Source organism: Geotrypetes seraphini, chromosome 9, assembly GCF_902459505.1.
Source record: "Geotrypetes seraphini chromosome 9, aGeoSer1.1, whole genome shotgun sequence".
NCBI classification, from domain to species: Eukaryota; Metazoa; Chordata; class Amphibia; order Gymnophiona; family Dermophiidae; genus Geotrypetes; species Geotrypetes seraphini.
This window is the reverse complement of record NC_047092.1, coordinates 84778835-84805418: the sequence shown is the minus strand read 5'-3', so window position 1 is coordinate 84805418 and position 26584 is coordinate 84778835. Positions and strand designations below refer to the sequence as shown.

At 39.8% G+C, this 26584-nt stretch overlaps 1 protein-coding gene across 1 annotated transcript in view; it reads left to right on the top strand.

Moving 5' to 3' along the window:
* DHRS7C (dehydrogenase/reductase 7C) overlaps positions 1-26584 on the top strand; it is a 151631-nt gene that overhangs the window by 57486 nt on the left and 67561 nt on the right. The window contains exons 4-5 of the mRNA XM_033959314.1: positions 2366-2576; positions 20508-20600. Coding sequence (XP_033815205.1) covers positions 2366-2576; positions 20508-20600 — 304 coding nt within the window. The remainder of the gene's footprint in view (positions 1-2365; positions 2577-20507; positions 20601-26584) is intronic.

The window sequence follows — 26584 nt, the reverse complement described above, 5'->3', positions numbered from 1 at the left end:
AGATCAGGGCAAGAGGGAGCCCAAGCCCTTTTGCCCCGGCAACTGCCCGAACCCCCGACGAAGAGCCCAAGCCCTCTTGCCCCGATGATTCCCCAACCCCCCTCCCATTACGATAGGGCCAGGAGGGAGCCCAAGCCCTCCTGGCCCGGTGAAACCCCTACCCCCACCCCCACTAAAAGGCCTTTCTGCCCTCGACACACCACCCCGCTGACCCCTCGATCCCCCCACCCCCAATCCCCCCTCCTACCTTTAAATCGTTGGCCGGATGGACGGGTGCCAAGCCCGTCCATCCAGCAGGGCAGCCATCCATTAAATGGCTGGCCTTAGGGCTTGATTGGCCCAGGCAGCTCAAATCCCGCCCACAGGTGGGGCTTGAGGTGCCTGAGCAAACCAGAATTGGCCCAGTAGCCTTAGGCCCCTCCTTAGGGGCCTAAGGCTACTGGGCCAATTCCGGTTGGCCCATGTGCCTAAGGCCCCGCCCAGAGGAGGGGGCCTAAGGCTACTGGGCCAATTCTGGTTGGCCCAGGCGCCTCAAGCCCCACCTGTGGGCGGGATTTGAGCTGCCTGGGCCAATCAGTCCCTAAGGACAGCCATTCAATGGATGGCTGGCCTGCCGGACGGACAGGCTTGGCACCCGTCCATCTGGCCAATGATTTAAAGATAGGAGGGGGGATTGGAGGTGGGGGGATCAAGGGGTTGGTGGGGGGATGTCGAGGGCAGGAGGGCCTGGGATCCCTCCTGCCCATATTTTAGTGGGGGTGGTGGTAGGGGGTTTCGCCAGGCCAGGAGGGCTTGGGCCCTATCGTAATGGGAGGGGAGGGGGATTGGGGAATCGCCAGGGCAAGAGGGCTTGGGTTCCCTCTTGCCCTGATCTTCATCGGGGGTTCGGGCAGTCGCCAGGGCAAGAGGGCTTGGGCTTCCTCTTGCTCCGATCTTAGTCAGGGGTTCGGGGTGCTGCGGGGCAGGAGGGCTTGGGCTCCCTCTTGCCCCAATGTTGTCGGGGGTTCGGGGTGCCACGGGGCAGAAGGGCTTGGGCCCCCTCCTGCCCTGATTGTTGTAGGGGAGTGGATTCTGTAACCAGCGTTCTTTTTGACAGACATCAGTTACAGAACCCAGCTTTTAGGTGAAGGACTGGCTCCTCCTTTGCCTAAAAGCCCTTGTTTTGGACATTTGGGACTTAGACTTTTTTTAGGTTGATTATATGGTGTAAGTTTAGACGTAGTGGTGGTCTGGGCATTTAAACAGCTGAACGTAGAGTCAGGCCATTATCAAAAAATCCTTTTGGATGTTTTTTTTGATAATGGACATTTTCCCTACTTCTACTTTCAAAGTTTAGGCCAAAAGGGGACTTAGACGCTTTTTTGATTATGCCCCTCCACGGCATTACTTTTTTGCTATATTGCACAGGCTCTCATGAAGTGCATTTGGTATGCATATATTATCATATAAAATAAATTTATAAAAGAGTGATGATTTGAAATTGTGATTTTTAGTTATTTTCAGATTATTCTTTTACTTTGGAGTTTGGTGTCTTTTCTTGCATGTGCCTAGTATGTGAATTCATGGCTTTTGGCACAGCAGGAGAGACATCAGCTAAGAAATATTGTTTTTACTTGTTTCATATTTTTGTGGCTTTCATGATTTGTGGAGAACATCTGAAAACAGGAGTGTTATCTGATCTGATAATATTATGGTTGTACTTGCTACTAAAGGCAGTCTGCCAGGTATCAGTTGACTGGAGATATTAAAGATATTTGTTGTAAGTTCGTATTTAAATGTAATGTTAACTTCTTACAAGTTCCTACCATTGACAATGAAATTGGGGATGCTTTGTGTTGTGTCCAGTAGTCTGTTTTTGTTTGCTTGTTCTCAAGTGGACAGTCAGCACTTCTTCTTGGGGCTGGTTTTTCCCTAAATCTTCCCTTTCAATATGAATGCTGCCACTCCTCTGTGCATCAAGCTCTCTTAATATACTGCTGGCTTTGTGCAATTGTCAGCCGCATTTCTTTCTTTTTTCTCTCACTCTCTTTCTCCCTCCCCCCCCCCCGAGAACTATGATAATTAGTGAGAGAAAATCCACAATTTCTTTGTTTCTTGTGTGATAGGGAAAAGTGCTGGAATTTTCTTGCTTTCTCTCCTGTCCCCCTTCCCCCTTTCCCCTCTTCTCATTCTATTACAGGACTTCTCTGTCACAATACATGCTGTACTTGGCATATACATTGAGGTTTATGAACTATTATCCAGGACAGAGATAATACAGTTTGCTTTTCAGTTATGCTGAATAATGCAAATGCAAATCAAAAGTTAATCATAAATTGGAAAAATGACAACATAAAGCATAAAGATTTCTGCTTTTCTCTGCCAGACATTTACACCAAAACTTGTTCTACTGGATATAAGTGATATAAGCAATGTTCGTAATGCAGCCAAAGAAATCCTGGACTGTTATGGATGTGTGGATGTACTTATCAGCAATGCAAGCATGAAAATCAAAGGTCCTGTGCAAAGTGTTACTTTGGAACTAGATAAAAAAATAATGGATGCCAACTATTTTGGACCCATAACAGTAACCAAAGGTACTTTTTAAAATTATTCTTTTGTGTCATATAATCCCAGCTACCTGTGGTAGGAAATAATGAGGTTGATATTTATACAAGTAGGAGTATCTCCTATTTGGTTATGTGCTGAGAATCAAGGCCAGCCAGTGGCATGCTGAAACACTTTGCTGACTGTATATGGATGGTGCTGGGAAAGTCCAGACTATAGCCAATGCCTTATGCTGTCTTTACATATCCAGATAGTTATCCAGGTACTGACGCTGAATATCAACAGAACCTTCATATCTTCTGGCGGGTGCCTTATACCCAGATATTCATGAACTTGTGTGTAATATTGTTTACATGAGGATTTCTAAGTTTAATATTAGAAGCTTACACATATTACAAAATGTTTTGAAATTGTTGGATAATTAAAAAAGATTTGATCATGTTACTCCGCTTTTCCTTCAATATCATTGGCTTTCATATTCTTATAGGATATTGTTTAAAGTTCTAGTTCTCACACATAAAGATTTATATGCTCAAACACTGGCTTATTTACATTTCTTTTTTTTTGTGTGTGTTCAATATTTTTATTGGTTTTACAGTATGAATACAAACTAGGAAAATATATTTTATTTATTTAAAAATTTATATACCTTATATTACCTATACAAACATACATAGTTCAGTTGTTAAAAAATTACACTCTTAAAAATGGTTGATAAAACATCAGGAATCTTCAAATCCAGTTTGAATATAAAATTTCAACTTAAAAAAGCCAAACAGGAAACAGGTATATAAATAGCACATTAGGCCAAAGTTAGAATTACATATGTAATTAAGTTGGTAGCATGGTATATTGCATTCATTAGTTATTGTGGTACATATAGGTAGAACTGATATCTCTATCCGGTTGGGGCAAACAAGATTTAATGGAGATTGATCTAACTAGCTGCAATAGCAGATAGCACATTGTATTGTTAGTGTGAACTTGTAAAACAGTAATCAATAAGAACCACCTATAGAGTTGGTGTTTACCATTTGTAAGAGAGAATCGAGCAATTGAGCCTTACAATGTGTGTACAATGGTTCCCATATTTACATGAATTTTAAGATAATTATTCCCTCGTATTGCATAATTGTGCAAACTAAATTCCACCATGATGAAAATGAAAGTTTAGCAGGATGTTTCCAATTTGTTAATATGGATTTGATAGTAATCATGAATAGAGTTCTCAGTAGTAATGCTTGATCTTTCATAAGGAGGGATTTCATTGCCAGGTCTCCAAATAGGATTATGGCTAGCGAGAGATTTTCTTTTAAATGAAGTATTTGGCAGATGAAGTCCCATATCTGAGACCAGTATTTGTGTATTACTGCCTCTTGAGCAGGCAGTAGTTTTTTGGCTAGCGCGCGCTATAGCACGCACTAATCCGGTGCTTGCGCTAAAAACGCTAGCGCACCTTTGTAAAAGGAGCCCTTAGCTTCCTTATAAATCAAAGTTCTGGCTGCTGAACTAGAGAAAGAGATGTTCAGCTGGCAGGGCTTTGTTTATAAATTTTTATCAACATAACTAATATACTACTTTATCCTAAAGCAAAAAAAATAGAAATTTTTTTTCTACTTGTGTTGTCTGGTTTTTGCTTTCCTCATCCTCTTGTTCAATTCCTTCCATCCACTGTGTCTTCCATTTGCTCTGTTACTGTGCCTCTCCCTTCACCCCCCCCCCCCAATTGGTCTGGCACCCATTTTCTTCCCTCTGCTTCCCCCATAATCTGGCATCTCTGTCTTCTTCCCTTCCAGCATCTTCTCCCCACTCTCTGTTCCCCATTTCTTTCAGCGTCTTCTCCCCACTCTTTGTTCCCCATTTCCATTCTGCGTCTTCTTCCCACTCTGTCTTCCACATTTCCCTTCAGCATCTGTTTCTCTCCACCCACCTTCAGCATCTGTTTCATTCCTTTCCACCACCACTCTTCCCTCTCGGTACCCCCTTCAGTGTCTGTTCCTTTCTACCGTCCTCGCACGGTCCGACCATCTCCCTCCCTCTTACCTTCGTGGCGTGTCCCGTCCCCACAAACCATCTGATCCCATCTGCACAAACCATCTCGCTTCTGTGTTCCTGTTTTACCCATTTTTAATATCTCCCCTATGTATCTGGCATTTCCCCCCCCCCCTGTGTCCATATACCATCCCCATGTATTTCCCCTTTATGTCTCTGTCCCTATGCTCCATGCACATAATTTCCCTTCTGTTTCTGTTACCTTCCTGTGTCAAGATTTCCCTTATCTTCCTCTTCCACACCAATGTGTCTCTTCTCTGCAACCCCATCTAGCTTCTTTCTCTCTTTCTTCCCCCCCCCCCCCCATGCTTTCAGCATCTGGCTCACCTGCCTGTCCTTCCCTTTCTTTCCTGCTGTGGGTTTATTTCTCTCCCTCTTTATCCCCTTGGCCCAGCATCTCTTTCCCTTTCACTCCCTGCTTCCTAGTATGAGGGATGCGGCGATTGGGTGGGGATGCTGGACTGCGCAATCCGTGCTTACTGCACTGTAGAAACAAGATCATTCACTGCTCCACGGGGCAGTGAATGGCCTTGTCCCCGTAGCAACCACTATTTTTTCTCTTCCTGTTTCGGCGGGTTACCCACGGCTACCCATGGGTAACAACCACCATGTCATTCTCTACTGTAGAGCATTTAAGACCCAGATTGCAAATGGTATTTATAGCATCAGGGCAATTCAGAGGTAGTGCCTCGGTCTTGCATGAGTTTAACTTATACCCTGACACTTGGAGAAAGCAGTGATGATATGCAAAATGTGAGGAATGGAGTCAGGAGATGCGTATAGCATAACATCATCTGTGTAGGCAGATAATTTTACTTCTAGTTGACCAAATTTTGCTACTGAAATTTTGGAATTTGAACGAAAAGTCATGAGAGGGATTCCAATATTAAGTTGAAGAATAGGGGAGAGAGTGGACACCCCTGTAGAGTGTCTTTACTCGGATGAAAAGGTACTTAAAAATGGCCATTGATGTATATTCTCGTAGATGAATGAGAATAGAGTATTTTGGTCATATTGATAAATATGTCTGGAAGTCCAAACCACTTCAGCATGAAAAAAATAGGGCTATTTTATGCGGTCCAGAGCAATGGCTACTATTGGAGAAGAGGATGAGGCAGCCTGAGTGATCACATTGGTTAGAACTCGTGAATTGTCGCTAGCGAGTCTGCCTATCATAAAACCATTCTGGTCAGTAGTAATTAGAGCAGGCAATACAGATTGTAGTCTGGTAGCAAGTAGCCTGGCGTAAATTTTTGCATCAGTGTTTATTAGTGAAAATGGCCTGTAGTTTTGAGTTGACAGAGGATCTTTACCATGCTTCAAGAACACAATGGTCGTGGCTTCTGTGAACATTCCACAAATATGTCCAGAGTTGATTAGGTAATTGAAGAATTGAAGTAGGTATAGAACCAATATGTTCATAAAAGCAAGGTAAAATTCAAGAGTCAAGCCATCAGGCCTGGCTGCTTTGTTCTTCTTCATATTTTTAATGGAAGTGATGATTTCCAGCATAGTTAGGTCCATGGACAATAAGTGTTGCTGTGATGGAGAGATGAAGGGATAGGATAACTCACTTAAAAAGTCATCAAAATCCGATGTCGAGTCCAGTTCAGATGTATAAAGATTGTTATAAAAGTCCTGAAACTGTTGCAGAATGGCCTTTGGATTTTTTTTTTTTTTAATCTTTAAATCTTTTAATTTTCCAAGCTGAAGAAAAAGTGCATACAGATTAACATACAGATATGAACAATTAATAGCACTTACAATTGCATAAATATAAAAAACAAAATACCTTACACCCTTCCCCCTCCCTACCCTTCCCCCCTATCTGGATGTTGGATGTGTGTGGAAAAGTTAAAAAAATAAAAAAATTAAGGATTGCTTCAATTAACCAATCTACAATTTAATAAATGTTTCCAATGGATCCCAGACTTCTTAGAATTTTTTATTATTTCCCATTTGTTCCGCATATACTCTCTCATACCTATAATATAAGCACAACTTTTACCACCAAAAGGAAAGGTTTAACCTGTCATAAATTTTCCAATTCCTGGTTATCATCTGCATAGCAACCCCTGTCATAATTAAAAGAAGTCTGCTTTTATGTTTGTCAACTGAATTCTTCGGTTTTAATAATATTCCAAATAAAACCATCGTGTATGTCAATGGCAAAGGAACACCAAGTATCCTAATAATCTTCCCCATTTCAATTTCCAGAAATTGAGTATCATGGGACAATAAAACAACAAATGATCTAGTGTCCCAAGATGACAGTGCCAGCATCTATTAGACTTTGAACTATCCAACTTTTGTAAATGAACAAGGGTCCAAAAAAATTCAATATAACAGAAAAAACAAGTTTGTTTCATAGATGCTGAATCTGTACATCTCATTCTCCAAGTCCAAATCCGTGGCCATTGAGTAGCAGAAATATGCTGCTTTGTCTCAATGCTCCAAATGTCTTTAAGACTTGTTTTAGGTTTTTTATTCAAATATTCCAATATTATTTTATACCAAATGGTGGCCTGGTGTCCTTGCCAATCTGTCTAGAAACATAGGCCCGGCAAGCTATACTGATTTTTTTTTTAAGTTGTGCCCTTTCTGAATGGTCTTTTTCAACTGCAACCATTTAAATCCTTGAAACTTTGATATGCCAAATGATTGTTGCAGCTGTAATAAATTTACCATTTTCCTATTCTGAATCACATCATCTAAAGTTCATATGCCTACCTGCAACCAGTGTTTCCAAAGGATTTTAGACTCGCCGATTTGTATCTTCGGAGTTTAACCATAGAGATTGACATGTGGATTGTTATATTGGAGTAGGTGTTAAATTATTAATACATTTTTATGTATTCTAGGTGGAAAAAAGAATACTATTTTCCTTATATATTCTAGGCAGCTTGATACCCAAAATATGGTTAAGACATAATGAGGACATGAGATGACTCTCTAATATCAGCCAGTCCGGTAGATTCTCCATGAGTTCAGGAAGGATCCAATACATACCCTGATACAATATGAAGGCTTGATGATATCTATGAAAATTTACCCCCCCCCCTCCTGCCGATTGAGATTTTTGCAAAGATACTAAGGCTATTCTAGCAGTTTTACCCAACCAAATACATTTTGTAAGAATCCCATTCAGTTTTTTATAAAAGGACCCTTGGAAATAAACTGGCAACATACTCATTTGGTAGCATACAGGCAAAATCATCATTTTGATGGTTTGGACTCTCCCCCACCATGAAAGATGTAATAGTTTCCAATGCTCACACATTTCTTTGACTTTCAATAATAAGGATTTTTCATTTACTGTCATTGTATCTTCCAATGTTCTTTGAATCATGATACCCAAATATTTTATACCCTCTTCCTTCCAAAGAAATGGAAATGGGTCAAATAAACCTTTTACAAAATGCACATTTAATGGAAGAACCTCTTATTTGCTCCAATGTATTTTGAAACCAAAAAATTTGCCAAATCGATTAATCAATTCCAGTAAATGTGGTATGGTAGATTCAGGATTCTTCAAATGAAGCAAAATATCATCTGCATAGGCCGAAACCTTATAATATCGACCTGCATATAGAATTCTCTGTATCTCCTTTGCCTGTTGAATGGCCAACAACAAGGGTTCCAAAACAATATCAAAAAGTAAAGGAGATAAGGGACATCCTTATCTAACTCCCCTCTTCAGACAAAAACGCTCTGAAAATGTATTATTAATATATCATCTGGCAGAAGGGGAACTACACAAGGTTTGAATCATTTGAATAAATCCAGATCCTATTCCAAACCAATCCAATGCTTGATATATGAAAGTCCATTCTACACGATAAAAAGGCCTTCTCTGCATCCAAAGAAACAGAAAAGACCGGTCATCCATTGTTTTTGCTAAATTTAGCATATGAAATGCCAATCTGGTATTATTTGAAGAATGTCTTTGTGCAACGAAACTTGTTTGGTGCACACCAATCATATAAGGGAGAGCCTTGGCTAATCTTAAAGCCAATAACTTAGCCAGGATTTTCCCATCCACATTAATTAAATAGGCCTGTAGTTTGAAACCAACATGGGATCTCGGTTTGGTTTTGGCAAAACAATGGTTAATGATTCCACCATAGTACCTGATATAGAACTCTGTCAGTTGTGATTGATATACATTTAAAAGATGAGGTAATAGTAAATTTTGAAAAACTCCACTGTGAATCCATCCCTTCCTGGGGCGAATCCAGCCCTGTGACACTTCAATGCTGCCTGGAGTTCTGTAGATAATATAGGCGCTTCAAGTTTTTCCTTTATATGCTCGGGAATTTTCAGCTCATTTATTGAATATAAAAATTCTCTACCATCATGTTCTTTATCTGAATAAAGCTCAGAAGAATATAAAGCCTTATAATAGTCTAAAATTTGCTTTAAAACATCACCATTAAGGGTATGAATGTTATCTTTTTCATCTTTAATGTTGATAGGAAAAATGGAGTGATGATGATAATTAGGAATAGACCTGATACTACTATTCTGACCCAGCTGACTGATAAACAAGGCCGATGGATACTGGTGGTACTTGAAATACCAGGTTGCAAAATCATGATCATGAATATCTATGGTCCAAATGTTGATGATGCTAATTTCTATAATGATATTGCTGATCAAATGTACAACTATAATGATATGACATGCATCCTAGGGGGTGATTTTAACCTTGTTTTGGATCCCCTTAAAGATAGGAAATCCACAGTTCCGTGGAGAATTATGGATGAAGATGATTTGGATTACACTTTCTACTCAGCACCACACAATTCCTACTCCCGGATTGATTATTTTCTGGTTAGCCTACCGTTAGTGCAACATGTCCGGTCTGCTGCTATCAAAGGAATTAGTGTGTTGGTCTGCTAACATTTTCTAATATAGGAAAGCCTTTGACTTGCAGTCAGTGGAGATTTAATAATAGCCTTCTACAAGATGAAGACTTCATAGCGCTTATTTCTAAAGCCATTAGGGACTAATTTGACCTGAACAAACCTGGGGTCACTACTTGGATAGTATTGTGGGATGCATTTAAATCATAAGGGGCATTATTATTTCTTATGCTGCCCACAATAAAAAACAGGTTAAAGCTGAGCTGCTGGGTCTAGAAACAGAAATTAAGGCTCAGCATAGCAATTGTATTTCTAATATGCAGATCTTACAACAATTACAAGCCCTAAAATATAAATATAATGTTATGCTCAGCAATACAGCAGCCCAGCAGATCTTTACTCATTCTGCTAACTATTATATGGAGGCTAATAAATGTGGGTATGGCTTAGCTAGTTACATAAAAGGCAGGAGAGATAAAATTGGTATCTCTGCCATTAAAACAGAATTTAACCTTGTTTTAACTGATCATAAGGATATACTGGAACAATTTCAGATTTACTACAGTCACTTATACACCACAGAAGTTGGGGCCACGTCTGATATGAAACTGTTCTTAGATTTGCCGCATTCTACTTTGATGGCTGCTGACAATCTATTTTTAAACAATGATATGTCTGCTGATGAATTTCAACTTATGAAAATAACCACAAAAACTGACTTCTTGTTAAGTTAATACCCACAGAGAGTGATCAAGAGGTTTTATAAGTGCTCAGAGATGTGGAACTCTACAGGGTAACCTAATCCAAGTTACCCAGCACAGAGTTCACCTTCCAGTCATTGCACTATCTTGGGACCCCCAAAGATATTGCTTTAAGATAAGTGTAATCCAATTTTACTATTCCAGTGACCTTTGCACCTTGTATACTGGCATTAGGAGAGAAGCGTTTTTCCAGTTCTCAAAGGATTTAACCTGTCTTTAACACCAAGTCTCAGAGAGTGTTCAATATCATAAAATGGTGCAATGACTGGAAGGTGAACTCTTTGTGCTGGGTAACTTGGATTAGGTTACCTTGTAGAGTTCCACATCTCTGAGCACTTATAAAACCTCTTGATCACTCTCTGTGGGTATTAACTTAACAAGAAGTCAGTTTTTGTAGTTATTTTCATAAGTTGCTTTCTGGCTTTTTTTGATACATTATCCCTGATTCTCAAAGGAGATGAATTTCAACTGGCTATAGCCTCAATGGCTAGGGCAAAAGCGCCCGGCCTAGAGTTTTATCATGCCTTCCATGCTTTATTGATCCCTCAGCTTCCATGCTTTATTGATCCCTCAGATCCCTCAGCTTCCATGCTTTATTGATCCCTCAGATTCCTTTTTTGAGTACCTTATAGACTCGGGCAATGTATCTGGGACATTTACAGAGGCAACCATCATCATATTACTGAAGCCTAACAAAGACCCAAAGAAGATATTGAACTATAGGCCTCTGTCGTTTATCAACGCTGACGCGAAAATATATGTGAAAGTCCTAGCAAATAGATTATATTAGATCTTACCGAGTATCATCTTGCTAGAACAAAATGGATTTATGATGGGATGACTAGCCTGTGTTAACACCAGAACATTCACAAATGTGATTGACTATGCCAGCCATTCTGATATTCCTATTGTGGCCATGGCCTTAGATGCAGAAAAAAAACCTTCGACCGCATTGAGTGGCAATGAAATGGTTTGGATTCCATCAAGATTTTATATCTATGGTCAAAGTACTCTACTCATCGCCCAGTACACAGATACACATTAATGGCCTTTTCTCTAGCTCGTTCCACCCCTCCAGAGGCACAAGACAGGGGTACCCATTATCACCATTATTGTTTAATATCACTCTGGAACCCCTGCTTGTTGTGCTAAGAACTCATCACCAAATCATCAGAGTCAATTGTGGTGGTACTGAGCTGCGAGTCTCTGCCTATGCTGATGATGTGTTACTGTACGTGACCCCAGACTCTATAAAACCGATTCTGCTTACGATATCAAAATATTCCGACATCTCTGGTTACAAACTTAACTTGAACAAGATGGAAGTCATGGCTTTGAACTACCCTGAGGTATACGGTGATATAGCTGATCTTGGCCTTCAAAGGGCAGGTGATAGGTTAAAATACTTGGGACTCTATTTCGGAACAACTATTGCTACAACTGTCGTATACAATATGGAGTATGTCTTAGAATCAATTAATAAGCTTACTTCCAGATGGTTGCCACTAAGATTGATATGGTGGGGCAAGCTAAGCACCATTAAAATGATGGTGGCTCCAGTAGTAAACCATATCCTTAGTATGTTACCTGTGTATTTACTGCCTTCGGCATACAAAAAAATGGACTCGCTACTAACTAAGTTTCTATGGAACAACTCCACCCCACGTATAAGCCTGAAAAAACTGAAAGGTGATATATCAAATGGTGGTGTAAGGTTCCCCAGCTTTTACGATTATCATACAGCATTCATCATGAGGCACGGATCATTCTGGCTTGCTGATCAAATGGTTACGGAATCATCTCCTTGGTTACTTTTCAAGAAGCCTTCTATAGGCAACTGTGATTTGCGTTCAACTGCCTTCATGAGCAGCAAGGCTTCAACTAAATGCAGAGAGCCTACCCGTTCTACCAAACTGGCAATTCAGGAATTGGACAGATTAACAGAAGTGTGTTGGAATGAGACTACTCATATTTGTGTATGGAATAACCCCAAGATTTTAATTCAAGGGAAACAAATTAATTGGCCTACCTGGCAGGCTCCATGTATTTGGTCATTACATCAACTGTATGATAATAAAACATGGATTCTGGTCAAATAACTACAAGAGATATATGGCCTACCAGAATTGCAACAGTATAAATGGCTGCAATTATGCCACTCAGCTAAGGCTCTTCTTAATGTTTCTTCACTCCAAGAGATGAAGCCCACATTGGCCTCATTTTATGACCAAATCGAACTTAGATGCAAGGGTAAAGCAGTCTCTTGGTACAAATTCATCATTAAGGAGAAATTTGCTGGGTCCACTGCAGTTAAAGACATTTGGATAAAAGACACTGGAAAACATACTGAGGAGAATGAATGGGAAAAAGTTTGGATTGAATCAACACATTCCTTGCACTCAGCTACTGTTTCTCAATCAGCATATTTTTTTGTTGAACAGAGTGTTTTGGACACCTTACAAATTGTCCAAGTTACCAGAGGCCAGTTCCAACTGTTGTTGGTCTTGTAAAACCAAAGTGGGCACCCTAGACCACATGATCTTTCAATGTCCTCTGATAATAGATTATTGGAAAAAAGTATGGACAACAATCAGATCCATTACTGGAATTGAGGAAGACATATCATTGGCCATTGTTGTATATGGGCAACATGGATTGACGCTGGAAATTAATAAAGACCTAAGTAAACTCCTTAGATATCTTCTACTTATTACACTCAAAACTATACTGACTAATTGGAAAAATAGCTATAACCTTTCATACAACTTGTGGTGGAGTAATGTTTGCACGATTGCTAAATTTGAATTCACTTATGCTGAAAAATGTGGTCATATAGATACTTATGATAGAATATGATTACCTTTAACCAAGTTTTGTGACTTATAATGATACTTCCATTTAAGGTTCATTTCACTTTTCCTACTGGTATACCTAATTCTCACCCTTCACATATTACTGTTAAATTGAAATATGGGCTGTCATCTGTTGTGTTTTGTTTTGTATGTTTTGATGGATTTGTATGATCTGTTCACTCATTATTGGTCAAGACTCTGTTTGTTATAAAATGTATTTTATTCAAATTTTCATCAATAAAAAAATATTGAACATATAAATAAATTAAATAGCACCGGTCCCAGTACAGATTCCTGTAGCACTCCACTTTTTACTCTCCTCCATTGAGAACATAAGAACATAAGAAATGCCTTCACCGGATCAGACCTTAGGTCCATCTTGTCCGGCGACCCGCACATGCGGAGGCTAAGCTAGGTATTCCCTGATGGACACCTTGTTCACCCGTATCTCTCAATGTGATTTGCAAGAAGGTGTGCATCCAACTTGCCCTTGAATCTCAGAACGGTGGTCTCTGTCACAACCAACTCCGGGAGAGCATTCCAAGCATCCACCATTCGCTGTGTGAAGCAGAACTTCCTGACATTAGTCCTGAGTCTGCCGCCCCTCAGTTTCAGTCCATGACCTCTTGTTCGAGTCACTTTTGACAATGTGAATAACGAAGTTTCTTGCTCTATTTTGTCGAAACCTTTTAGTATTTTAAAAGTCTCTATCATATCCCCTCGTAGCCTTCTCTTCTTGAGGGTGAACAATCCCAGTTTTTCGAGGTGTTCTTTGTAGCTCAAATTCTCCACACCTTTTATTAGCTTTGTGGCTCGTCTCTTCACCCTCTCCAGCAGGGTTATATCCTTCTTTAGGTAGGGAGACCAGTGTTGGACACAGTATTCCAAGTGTGGTCTGACCATTGCTCTATAAAGCGGCATTATGACGTCCGCCGATCTACTCGTGATGCCCTTCTTTATCATGTCCAACATCCTGTTTGCTTTCTTTGCCGCTGCTGCGCATTGAGCCGACGGCTTCAGGGTCCTTTTTATCAGTGCCCCCAGGTCCCTTTTTTGTTCGCTCTTGCCCAATGTTACACCTAACATTTTATATTCTTGTTCTTTGTTTTTCCTGCCCAGGTGCATCACTTTGCATTTTTCTATATTAAATTTCACCTGCCACTTTTCCGCCCATTTCTCTAGTTGGTTCAAATCTCTTTGAAGTGCATCTCTGTCCATTTTCGACCCAACTGCCCGACATAGTTTTGTGTCATCTACAAACTTGATTATGTTACTTGTTGTTTCCTCTTCTAGGTCATTTATGAAGATATTGAATAAGATGGGCCCAAGAACCGAGCCCTGGGGCACGCCGCTTGTCACCTTCTCCCAGTCTGAGAACTTCCCATTTATGCCCACCCTCTGCAATCTGTTCTCCAGCCATTCGCCTATCCAACTTAGTATATCCCCTTCTATTCCATGGCTTTGTAGTTTCCTCAGAAGCCTTGTGTGTGGTACCTTGTTGAACGCTTTTTGGAAGTCCAAGTATATTATATCCACCAGTTCTCCGCTATCAATTTGTTGGTTCACCTTCTTAAAATATTGAAGCAAATTTGTCAAACATGACTTCCCCTTCCTGAAACTGTGTTGACTAGCTCTCATCAGGTCGTGATTTTCCAGGTGTTGCACTATGCTATCCTTAATTAGTGCTTCAACCAGCTTCCCAGGAACCGACATAAGACTCACAGGTCTGTAGTTTCCCGGTTCTCCCCTTGATCCTTTTTTGAAGATTGGGATGACATTTGCTATCCTCCAGTCGTCTGGTATTTGTCCGGTTCTAATTGACAAGTTAGCTAGGGATTGTAACAGTTCTCTGATTTCTAACTTAAGCTCCTTTAGCACACTCGAGTGAATTCCATCCAGTCCAGGGGATTTATCACTTTTTAGTTTGTTTATCTGATAGTATATCATGTCCAAATCCACATTCACTGTGGTGAGGCTTTCCTCATTTTCACCCTACCCTCTGTTTTCTATCCAATAACCAATTCCTAATCCACAACTGAACTTTGCCTCCTATCCCATGACTCTTTAATTTTTTCCAGAGCCTCTCATGAGGAACTTTGTCAAAAATTTTCTGAAAATCTCGATACACTGTATCAACTGGCTCACCTTTATCCATATTTGTATTCAAACCTTCAAAGAATGTAATGTAATGTAATGTAATTTATTTCTTATATACCGCTACATCCGTTAGGTTCTAAGCGGTTTACAGAAAATATACATTAAGATTAGAAATAAGAAAGGTACTTGAAAAATTCCCTAACTTAAAGAAGTTAAGCAAATTGGTGAGACAAGATCTCGCTCGGCTGAACTCATGCTGACTCTGTCTCATTAAATCATGTTTGTCTACGTGTTCCACAATTTTATTTTTTATAATTGTTTCCACCATTTTGCCCAGTACTGAAGTCAGGCTTACCAGTCTGTAATTTTCCAGATCTCCCCTTGAACCCTTTATAAAAATTGGCGTAACATTGGCCACCCTCTAATCTTCAGGTACTACAAATGATTTTAGCGACAGCAATTTCATGTTTGAGTTCCTTTAGTACTCTGGGATGTATACCATCCGGTCCAGGTGATTTATCACTTTTTAACTTGTCGATTTGGTTTCGTACATCTTCCAGATTCACAGAGATTTCTTTCAGTTCCTCTGCATCATCACCCTTTAATATCATCTCCAGTTCTGGTAGATCTCTTACATCTTCTTCTGTAAAGACCAAAGCAAAAAATTCATTCAGTCTCTCCGCTATGGCCTTATCCTTCTTGAGTGCTCCTTTTGCTCTTTGATCATCCAGTGGTCCCATGAATTCCCTCTCTGGTTTTCTGCTTCTGATGTACCTAAAGAAATTGTTATGAGTTTCTGCCTCTTTGGCAAGTTTCTCTTCATATTCTTTCTTAGCTTTCTTTATCAATGCTTTGCATCTAACTTGCCAGTACTTGTGTCTCTTCTTATTTTCTTCATTTGAATCCTTTTTCCATTCTTTAAAGGATTTTTTTTGGCTCTAATAGCTTCTTTCAGTTCACTTTTTAACCATGCTGGCTCTCATTTTCTCTTCTTTCCACCTTTGCTAATACGTGGGATATATCTGGTGTGGGCTTCCACGATGGTATTTTAAAATAACAACCACACTGATTTACAGTCCTAACCTTTGCAATTGATCCTTTCAGCTTCTTTTTAACTATTTTCCTAATTTTATCATAGTCTCTCTTTTTTATTTATTTTATTTATTTAGTCATTTATTTAGCCCGTCCTCCCAAAGAAGCCCAGAATGGGTTATAGGAGTATATTCATAGTATGGGTTGGACAACTTTAGTGAGACATAGACTCTTCAGCATTTACAGCATGGACCAAGGGGTTTAGATTACAGCAATTACAATATAGACATAACATGCAGACTTACAAATACAGACTTAGTGGACATAGGGTGGTTTAAATTTCAGCATTTCCAGTGTAAATATACTAGGAAGTGAAATAGCTTTCTTTGCAGGTGGGTGCATATTTGTTGTCAAAGAAAAGTGGTAGCAGTTTGCAGTGGCATGCGAGTTTTAGTGAGATTCCATTTAGTATATTAGGTGGTGTCTTTGGGATTCTTTCCATCCGGGGTGTAGACGTGGGTCTTCAAAATTAAATGCCTCTATAGCAGATTTCATTTGTGATGTCACTCCAGATATCAGCTCAAATTTGATCACATTATGATCACTGTTTAAAAGTGGACCCAACACAACTATGCCTTACATTCCACTAAGAACCAAATCTAAAATAGTTCCTCCTCTTGTCAGTTCCCGGACCAGTTGCTCCAAGAAGCAGTCATTTATGACTTCTAAGGATTTTACCTCCCTAGCACTCCCTGATGTAACATTAAACCAGTCAATGTTGGGGTAATTGAAATCAACAAGTAACTAAGCTCATACTCTATAAACAAATATATCTATATAACCCCCTAAAATTCCACTCAGGGCTGCCAAATAATAACTCACAGAGAGAGGAAATACAATACCACAATCATACACCACACACTAAATTCAAAGCAGAAACAGAGGGAAAAAGAGCACAAAAGAACCAGAAAAGAAAATGGAGAAAAAGCCTCAGTTCAGCTTCATGGGCGCAAAAAACTCTACTTTCTCTCAAATGGGCTCCGTTTTTCTGAATCAAAATGTTTACTGATCAAGTATCAGCAGTAGCCACTCCCCTTTTGGAGATTGAAACATCCAAAAGTCTTGGAAAATATAGGGAAAGTTTAAAAATCACTAACAAGCACAGATTTTTTTAAACTTTATTTAGTTTTTAATGCCAACAAAAAGTGCAATACAATTTACATTAATCCATGGTTCAACGCTGAACTTAACTTAATTAAAAAACAACTTCGTTCCTTAGAACGAAATTGGAGGAAAGACAAAAGTCCTTCAAATTTATCAAAATATAAAGAACATGCAATATTTTATAAAAAAAAAAATAATTCAAGCCAAATCAACACATTATTCCAAACAAATTATTCAAGCTAAAAACACGTTCATGTTACACAATATCTTAAAATCAATCACCAACAAGTCTAAAAACCTCTTTCAAGATGCTAAAACACTTCCAACTGCACAGGAATTAGCAGATTGCTTTGTAGATAAAGTTAATAACATAAGGAAAAATTTTTCATTAAATTCACAAACCACTCTTGTTTCAGATCAAAAAACCAGTTCTTCATTTTCCTCTAAATGTTCCAAGTCTTAAAGATCTTGAATTAATAATCAAAACAGTCAATCCCAAGGGATCCTTTACAGAATCCATCCCTCCTTTTATCCTCAAGAAATATTTCTCAATATTTGGCCCGCATATACTTGCCTTAATTAATATGAGCTTACAACAGGGAGTTATGCCTCTAGCTTGGAAAAAAATCCACTATTCGACCAGTCTTAAAAGACCAAAAAATAGGCCCCGAGGAAAAAACTAATTACAGACCAATTGCTAACATTCCTTTTCTAGCAAAAGTTACTGAAAAAATTGTGTTCAATCAAATATCAGAATACATTGAAAAAACTAATGTCTTACATCCAAATCAGACAGGATTTAGGCAAAATCACTCCACAGAGCACTCTTTAATTGATATGACCACGTCCATTCTGTATCATTTAGATCATCATACTTCTGTATTATTAATTTCACTCGACCTTTCATCTGCATTTGACACAATTGACCATACCCTTTTAATAAACAGACTTCAATCTATTGGTGTGACAGACCAGGTTTTGCTCTGGTTCAAGTCTTACTTCGAAAACCGTTCATCTAATGTCTTTTTCAATAATTCATCTTCTGATAGTTTTTCATTTCCATATGGCATCCCTCAAGGATCAATACTTTCGCCTTTAATGTTCAACATTTTTCTTGCTCCCCTTATGACTCTTTTCCAGTCTATCAGATTCTCAGTATTCGCATACACAGATGACATACAGTTGATACATCCAATTGATCCCAATAATTTACAAGAAATAACAGCAATAAATGGAAAGCTGGATCAAATTCATCACTGGCTAGATACCAATAGACTAGCCTTGAATATCAATAAAACTAACGTTATGCTCTTTCCATGGAAGGATTGCCATAGACTTCTTTCTCCCATTTCTATTAAAGGCACTCCTTTGCAGATGGCACACAATATTAGGATTCTTGGAGTACTATTCGATAATAAACTAACTTATCATGATCACATAAGCCATGTGGTCAAATCTACTTTCTACAGACTCCGTCAAATTCGTTCAGTGGCCAAATTTTTATGTGCAAAATTTCTGAATGTTTTAATTCATTCGTTAGTAATTTCCAAAATTGATTATTGTGGTGCACTATTTAAAGGTCTACCGCAAAAAGAAATCAGACGTCTGCAAATTATTCAGAATGCCTCCGTTAAAATTATTTATAAAGCCAAAAAATTTGATCACGTCTCTCCATTACTTAAAAAGGCACATTGGCTCCCAGTTGCACACCGTATCTTATTTAAAATATGCCTGCTTACTTTTAAATCATTATTATTTAAAACCCCTGCTTTTATTTTTAGAGTTTTAATTCCTCATCTTACTTCAAGACAGTTAAGATCACAAGATCAACACTTATTGGCCATTCCCTCACTGAAAGTTATCAATACGAGGCGTCACACCATTTTTTCAATAACAGCTCCCCAATCTTGGAATGACCTCCCACTATTTATTAGAGGGGAAAAGCACTTAGATAAATTCAAATCCAAACTTAAGAGTTTCCTTTTTATAGATGCTTTTAGTGAATAAATCTCAAAGACTCGGTCTCTTTTTACTTTCTACTTTATATATTATTATAAATTTTATCTGTTGCCCTTCCTATTGTTCTTTCCTTAAACGTTATTAAATTAATATTGAGTGTAACCCATTAATAATTTTCCCTCTGCTTTGATATTATATGTATAAGTTAAATTATGTATAGAAATGTTTGTATTTGTTATTTTTAATTCGATATGATTATTGTTTGTCTGATTTGTTCCCCATATTTGATTATTTATGAAATTGTACATCGCCTAGAAATTGTGATAGGCGATTAATCAAATTATATAATAAACTTGGAAACTCAAATTATATAATTAAAAAAGTTATATACATACAAATAATATTAATCAAATAAGCACTTATAAACAATCAGAATCTATACAAAAGATAAAAATTCCCTCCCCCACCCATCATTACCATCAGGAATTATACCAAAACAAAAGATATACCCGCCTCCCGCTACCCCCCCTCCCCCACCGGATGTGTGACTGCAATACAATGGAAAATAAAGATAAAGGGCAACTATAACAAATCTATAAAAGATGCCAATGGACCCCAAACCAATCTGAATATCTCATTATGCCCCAACAAGTCAGCATTCATTTTCTCATACTTATAAGTTACTCTTGGGAATTTTCAAGCTATAAAATACTGCAGGAGCATACTGTTTTTAAACCAGGTTTAGAGGTCCTTTTACAAAGCTGGACAAAAAATGACCTTACGTGGGTGTTTCTTATGCGCTGTCACTTTTGCTGTGACCAATTTTCCATGTTGCCATTAACATGTGGCTATTAACAAAAAATATAGTGGATGAATCCTTATTGCCACTTATTTTGTAGGTGTAAAAGCTCACGTGCTAATGCTGCACTAACCAGTTAGTGTGTGGTAATGTAGGTGCGCTGATTAATGCAGAAATGCCTACTTTCTGCCCTAGACATTTGGCTCTCCCATGGCTAAAAATTAAAAAAGATTTTTTAGTATGAGTAGTGCACACATATTTGAAATGTACTGTGGGATGCCTTACTACAGCTTAGTAAAAGGGCCTCCTACTATTATAAGGTATAGTAAAGATTTACAGATACATTTTTTTCTGATCATGTTTTGCCCTCTCATTTCAGCTATTCTTCCCAACATGATTTCACGAAGAACTGGACATATTGTGGTAGTGAACACTATTCAGGGCAAATTAGGAGTTCCTTTCCGTGCAGCCTGTGAGTATTTAATCTCTCAAGTCTTGAAATAGTATTTTTTTTTCCTTATGGCAGCAGGTAATCAACAAACACCTCATGAATAAGAGGTAAAGATACTCATAAAAAGACAGCTATCAAAAAAAAAAAAAAAAGCCTTTGCAGTTTCTCATGGTAAAAGTTTACTTTTTAAGAAAGTCTAGTGACTTATCAATTTAAGAGCAATTCTATAACTACACTGGTGTAGAAGTAGAAGGGACGCTGGAAAGCAGTGATCACAATATGATCCACTTCAACCTGGACACAGGGGCAAAACTTCGATCCAGAACGACGGCCAAGGCACTGAACTTCCGAAAAGGGAATTACGAAGAGATGAGACTCATGGTAATAATAATAATAAAAATAACTTTATTCTTCTATACCGCCATGTGGAGGTAATGTGGTCAGCTCTGAAATCTACCCTACAGGAAGCAGCCAACCTCTTTATAAGAACCATGAGTAAACGGCAGAGAAATAACAAACCTCAATGGTTCTCCGTGGAGATCTCGGAACTCATAAAACAGAAGAAAAGAGCATTTGTATCCTACAAATGATCACAATGACCAGAAGACAAAGATTATCTAGAGAAATCTAGAACTGTCAAAACATCAGTCAGAAACACCAAACTCAGGATGGAAGAAGATTTAGCTAGGAATATTAAAAAAGGGGATAAATCCTTCTTCAGGTATGTTAGTGATAGAAAGAGAAATACAGATGGGATAGTGCGTCTGAGGAAACCCGACAGCAACTTTGCAGAATCGGACTCCGATAAAGCCGAACTACTGAACAAATACTTCTGCTCAGTATTTACCTTTGAGGCACCAGGATCCGGTCCATAGCTGCAAACAAGGGAGAGCTCAGAAGACCCATTTAGGAACTTTGAATTTTCCACTAGCAGCATCTACCAAGAATTATCAAGGCTCAAAGTGAATAAAGCCATGGGACCGGATAAATTGCACCCCAGAGTGCTTAGGGAATTGAGAGATGTCCTGGCAGAGCCATTAGCCACGCTCTTCAATCTTTATCTGAGCACGGGAAAACAGCTAACGTCATTCCGCTCCACAAAAAGGGATGCAGGTTAGAGACTGCAAATTACAGACCGGTAAGTCTCACGTCAATAGTGGAAACATTGATTAAGCACAAATTAGATATGGTTATGGACGACGAGAGACTGAGGGATCCCCACCAGCATAGATTTACAAAGGGGAGATCCTGCCAATCCAACCTGATCAGCTTCTTTGACTGGGTAACAAAAGATCTAGACAAAGGAGAGTCCCTAGATGTAGTGTATCTGGACTTCAGCGAGGCTTTTGATAGCATCCCATACCGTAGACTTTTGAACAAGATGAGTTCGTTGGGGCTAGGAGAAATATTAACTGCATGGGTTAAGGACTGGCTCAGTGGCAGACATCAGAGGGTGGTGGTAAACGGTACTCCCTCTGAAAAGTCGGAAGTGCACAGTGGAGTACCACAGGGCTCGGTCCTGGGTCCAATCCTATTTAATATCTTCATACAAGATCTGCCTAAGGGACTTTGGGGTAAAATTGCATTATTTGCCGATGATGCTAAATTATGCAACATAGTGGGCGGAGGTACCATGCCCGACACTATGACATAGGACATACTTTTTCTGGAGCACTGGTCTATTATTTGGCAGCTGAATTTTAATGCCTAGAAGTGTAAAGTTATGCACCTTGGTAGCAGAAATCCATGCAGAACCTACGCTCTGAATGATGAGACCTTAACCAGACCTTAACCAGAACGGGACCTGGAGTAATCATTAGTGAAGATATGAAGGCAGCCAATCAAGTAGAGAAAGCCTCATCCAAGGCTAGACAAATGCTGGGTTGCATCTGGAGAAGCTTTGTCAGCAGGAAACCCGAGAAGGTAATGCCATTGTATAGGTCCATGGTGAGACCACATCTGGAGGCCACACTATTGGAAGGATGTGCTAAGAATGGAATCGATTCAATGATTGGCCAGCAAGATGGTCTCAGGGCTCAAGGATATCCCATATGAAGAACATCTAGGTAAGTTGTAGCTTTATTCTGTCGAGGAACGCAGAGAAAGGGGTGACATGATAGAGACATTCAAATACGTTACTGACCGTATTGAGGTGGAAGAAGACATCTTTTTCCTTACAGGCCCTATGACGACAAGAGGGCATCCGCTAAAACTCAGGGACGGGAAATTTCATAGTGACACTAGGAAGTACTTCTTCACCGAAAGGGTGGTTGACTGTTGGAATGATCTTCCACTTCAGGTACTTGAGGCCAGTAACGTGACTGACTTTAAGAATAAATGGGATCAACACGTGGGTTCACTTCAAAGAAGAACTTAGAGGGGAGGGTTATTTGAGTGGGCAGACTTGTTGGGCCGAAGGCCCTTTTCTGCCATCATATTCTATGTTTCTATAGTCAGATGACTTCTAGGGGAAGAAGATTAAGAAGAGGATAAGCACTGTAAAAACACTAGAGCAAACATGGTCCCTTTTTAAGGACAAAGTCACTGAGGCGCAAAATCTACATATACCGCGTATCAACAAGGGATCCAAGAGGAAAAAGAACAAAGAACCGGCGTGGCTCACTGTAGCGGTGAAGGAAGTGATCAGAGACAAGAAGAAGTCGTTTAAGGAATGGAAAAGGTCAAAAATGGACGAAAACTGGAAAAATAAACAACAACATCAAAGCAGGTGCCATAAGGTGGTAAGAGGGTCCTAAAGAGACTATGAAGAGAATATAGCTAAGGAGGCAAAAAACTTCAAGCCGTTCTTTTGATATTAAGGGGAAACGACCTGTTAAGGAAGTGGTGGGGCCATTAGATGACCATGTAATAAAGGGAGTGCTAAAGGAGGACAAAGCCATCGCCGACAAACTGAACACATTTTTTGCATCTGTATTTACCAAAGAGAATAGACACAACATACCTGAAGCTGACAGGCTATACACAGGAAACAAAGACGGGAAACTGACAGGGCTGACGGTCAGTCTAGAAGAGGTATGCAGGCGGATTGATAGGCTTAAAAATGATAAATCCTCGGGACCAGATGGCATCCATCCAAGGGTAATCAAGGAACTGAAAGGGGCTATAGCTGAACTGTTCCAACTAATAACCAATCTGTCGATCAAATCGGGAAGGATTCTGAAAGACTAGACAGTGGCAAATGTTACGCCGATCTTCAAGAAAGGTTTGAGGGGAGATCCGGGAAACTACAGACCGGTGAGTCTGACCTCGGAACCGGGAAAGATGGTAGAGGTGCTGATAAAGAACGGCATCATTGATCAACTAGAACAGTGTTCTTCAACCACCGGCCCATGGACCATGCCGGTCCACAGAAATTTTCTGCCGGTCCACAGGGCCAGCATGTGCATCAGGCCCAAAACAGTGTTCTTCAACCGCCGGTTCGTGGTGCGATTGATGCAGCGTTATCTTTGGGCTGGCTCCCTCTTCCTTTATGACTCAATGCATAAAGCCATGGGCAGCGTCTCCTACGTATGTTCTGCGCCTGAACTGGAAGCCTTCTCTCTGATGTCGCAACGTCAGAGGGAAGGCTTCCAGATGAGGCACGGGATGTGCAAGGAGCCGCTGCCTGCAGCTTTCTGCACTGCGTCAGTGAGGAAGAAGGAGCAGGCCTTAAGCTAACACCAGGGGCAGCATAAAATGGCCAGGCGGGAGCAGTTAAGAAGGTAAGGCACAGCATGGAGGAAGGGAGACAACAAAGGTAGGGGGAATGATTTTAGTTTTGAATTTAGTGATTGAATTGTATCAATTTTGAGAATTTACATCTGTCTGTATTTTGCACTATTCAGGAAGAAATGCATTTTTTTCTTTTTCTCTGGGGGTTGTACTGCATGCAGAGTCTTGAATCTTAGGATTTGTTTGTATATTTTACTTTTAGTTTTTGGTATTTGCATAGGAGTAATCTGTTCTGGTAACACGTTTTATAAGTATAATGTTATGTTTTGAATGTTGAGAAGCATACAGTGTGCTTTGTGTAGTTTAATTTTGTGGTTAACCATTGTGTGGTGTTAATAAGATTATATTGTGTGTATATATTAAAAATGAATGGAAAAAATAGTGTTACAATTAGTACTGTGGGGGCAGAATCTGGGGCAGAGATTGGATAAAGATGATCAGGGTCTGGCCCACGACTTAGCCCAGTGTTCTTCAACTACCGGTCCACAAAATAATTATTTTATTTCTTCTGGTCCATAGGTATAAAAAGGTTGAAGAACACTGACCTAGACGAACACAATCTGATGAGGACCAGCCAGCACAGCTTCAGCAAAGGAAGATCTTGCTTGACGAACTTGTTGCACTTCTTCGGGGGAGTAAACAGGCAGAGAGATAAGGGTGACCCAGTCGCCATGTATATCTGGATTTTCAGAAGGTGTTCGACAAGGTCCCGCATGAACGACTACTTTGAAAAATTGAGAGCTATGGAATCGAGGGTGAAATACTCACATGGATTAAAAACTGGTTGGCGGATAGAAAACAGAGAGTGGGGGTAAATGGACAATACTCAGACTGGAAAAGCATCACGAGTGGAGTGCCGCAGGGTTCGGTGCTTGGACCCGTGCTCTTCAACATATTTATTAATGACCTGGAAATTGGTATGATGAGTGAGGTGATTAAATTTGCAGATGATATGAAGTTATTCAGAGTAGTAAAGATACAGAAGGATTGCGAAGACCTGCAACGTGACATAAATACGCTTGAGAAATGGGCCGTGACAGGCAAATAAGGTTTAACATGGAAAAGTATAAGGTGATGCATGTCGGTAACAAAAATCTTCTACACGAAAACAGGATGTCCAATGCAGTACTCAGAGAGACCCCCCAGGAAAGAGACTTGGGAGTACTGGTTGGCAAGTCAATGAAGCCGTCCGAGCAATGTGTGGTGGCGGCGAAAAGGGCGAACAGAATGCTAGGAATGATTAAGAAGGGGATCACGAACAGATCGGAGAAGGATATCATGCCGCTGTACCGGGCCAGGATACGCCTCCACCGGGAATACTGCGTCCAGCACTGGTCGCCGTACATGAAGGACACGTACTACTCGAAAGGGTCCAGAGAAGAGCAACTAAAATGGTTAAGGGGCTGGAGGAATTGCCGTACATTGTGAGAGGCTAGAGAAACTGGGCCTCTTATTCCTTGAAAAGAGGAGGCAGAGAGGGGACATGATCAAAACATTTAAAATAATGAAAGGAATAGTCTTAGTAGATAGAGACAGGTTGTTCACCCTCTCCAAGGTAGAGAGAATGAGAGAGCACTCTCTAAAGTTAAAAGGGGATAGATTCCGTACAAACATAAGGAAGTTCTTCTTCACCCAGAGAGTGGTAGAAAACTGAAACGCTCTTCCGGAGGCAGTTATAGGGGAAAACAGCCTCCAGGGATTCAAGACAAAGTTAGACAACTTGCTGCTGAACCAGAATGTAAGGCTAGACTCAGTTAGGGCACTGGTCTTTGAACTAAGGGCCGACGTGTGAGTGGACTGATGATGGACGTGTGAGTGGACGTGTGCATGATGGAGCACTGGTCTGACCCAGCAGCAGCAATTCTGATGTTCTTGTCCTGGATTGATAGCATGGAATGTTACTACTATTTGGGTTTCTGCTAGGTTCTGTGACATGGATTGGCCTCTGTTGGAAACAGGAGACTGGGCTAGATGGACCATTTGTCTAACTCAGCATGGCTGATCTTATGTAACAACAATAATAATTATTATTTTTATAGCGCTACCAGACGCACATAGTGCTGTACATTGTACATGCAAGAGATGGTCCCTGCTCAGAAAAGCTTACAATCTAATTATGACAGACACACAGAGGGGGCTATAAGGTGGTAGGGGACTATTAAGGGATTGACAGAGAGATAGGTTGGTTGGGTCAGCGTTTAAACAAACAGCTTCAAATAAGTGGATTTTTAGTCTGGCTTTGAATACCACCAGAGACGAATCGAATATAAGGC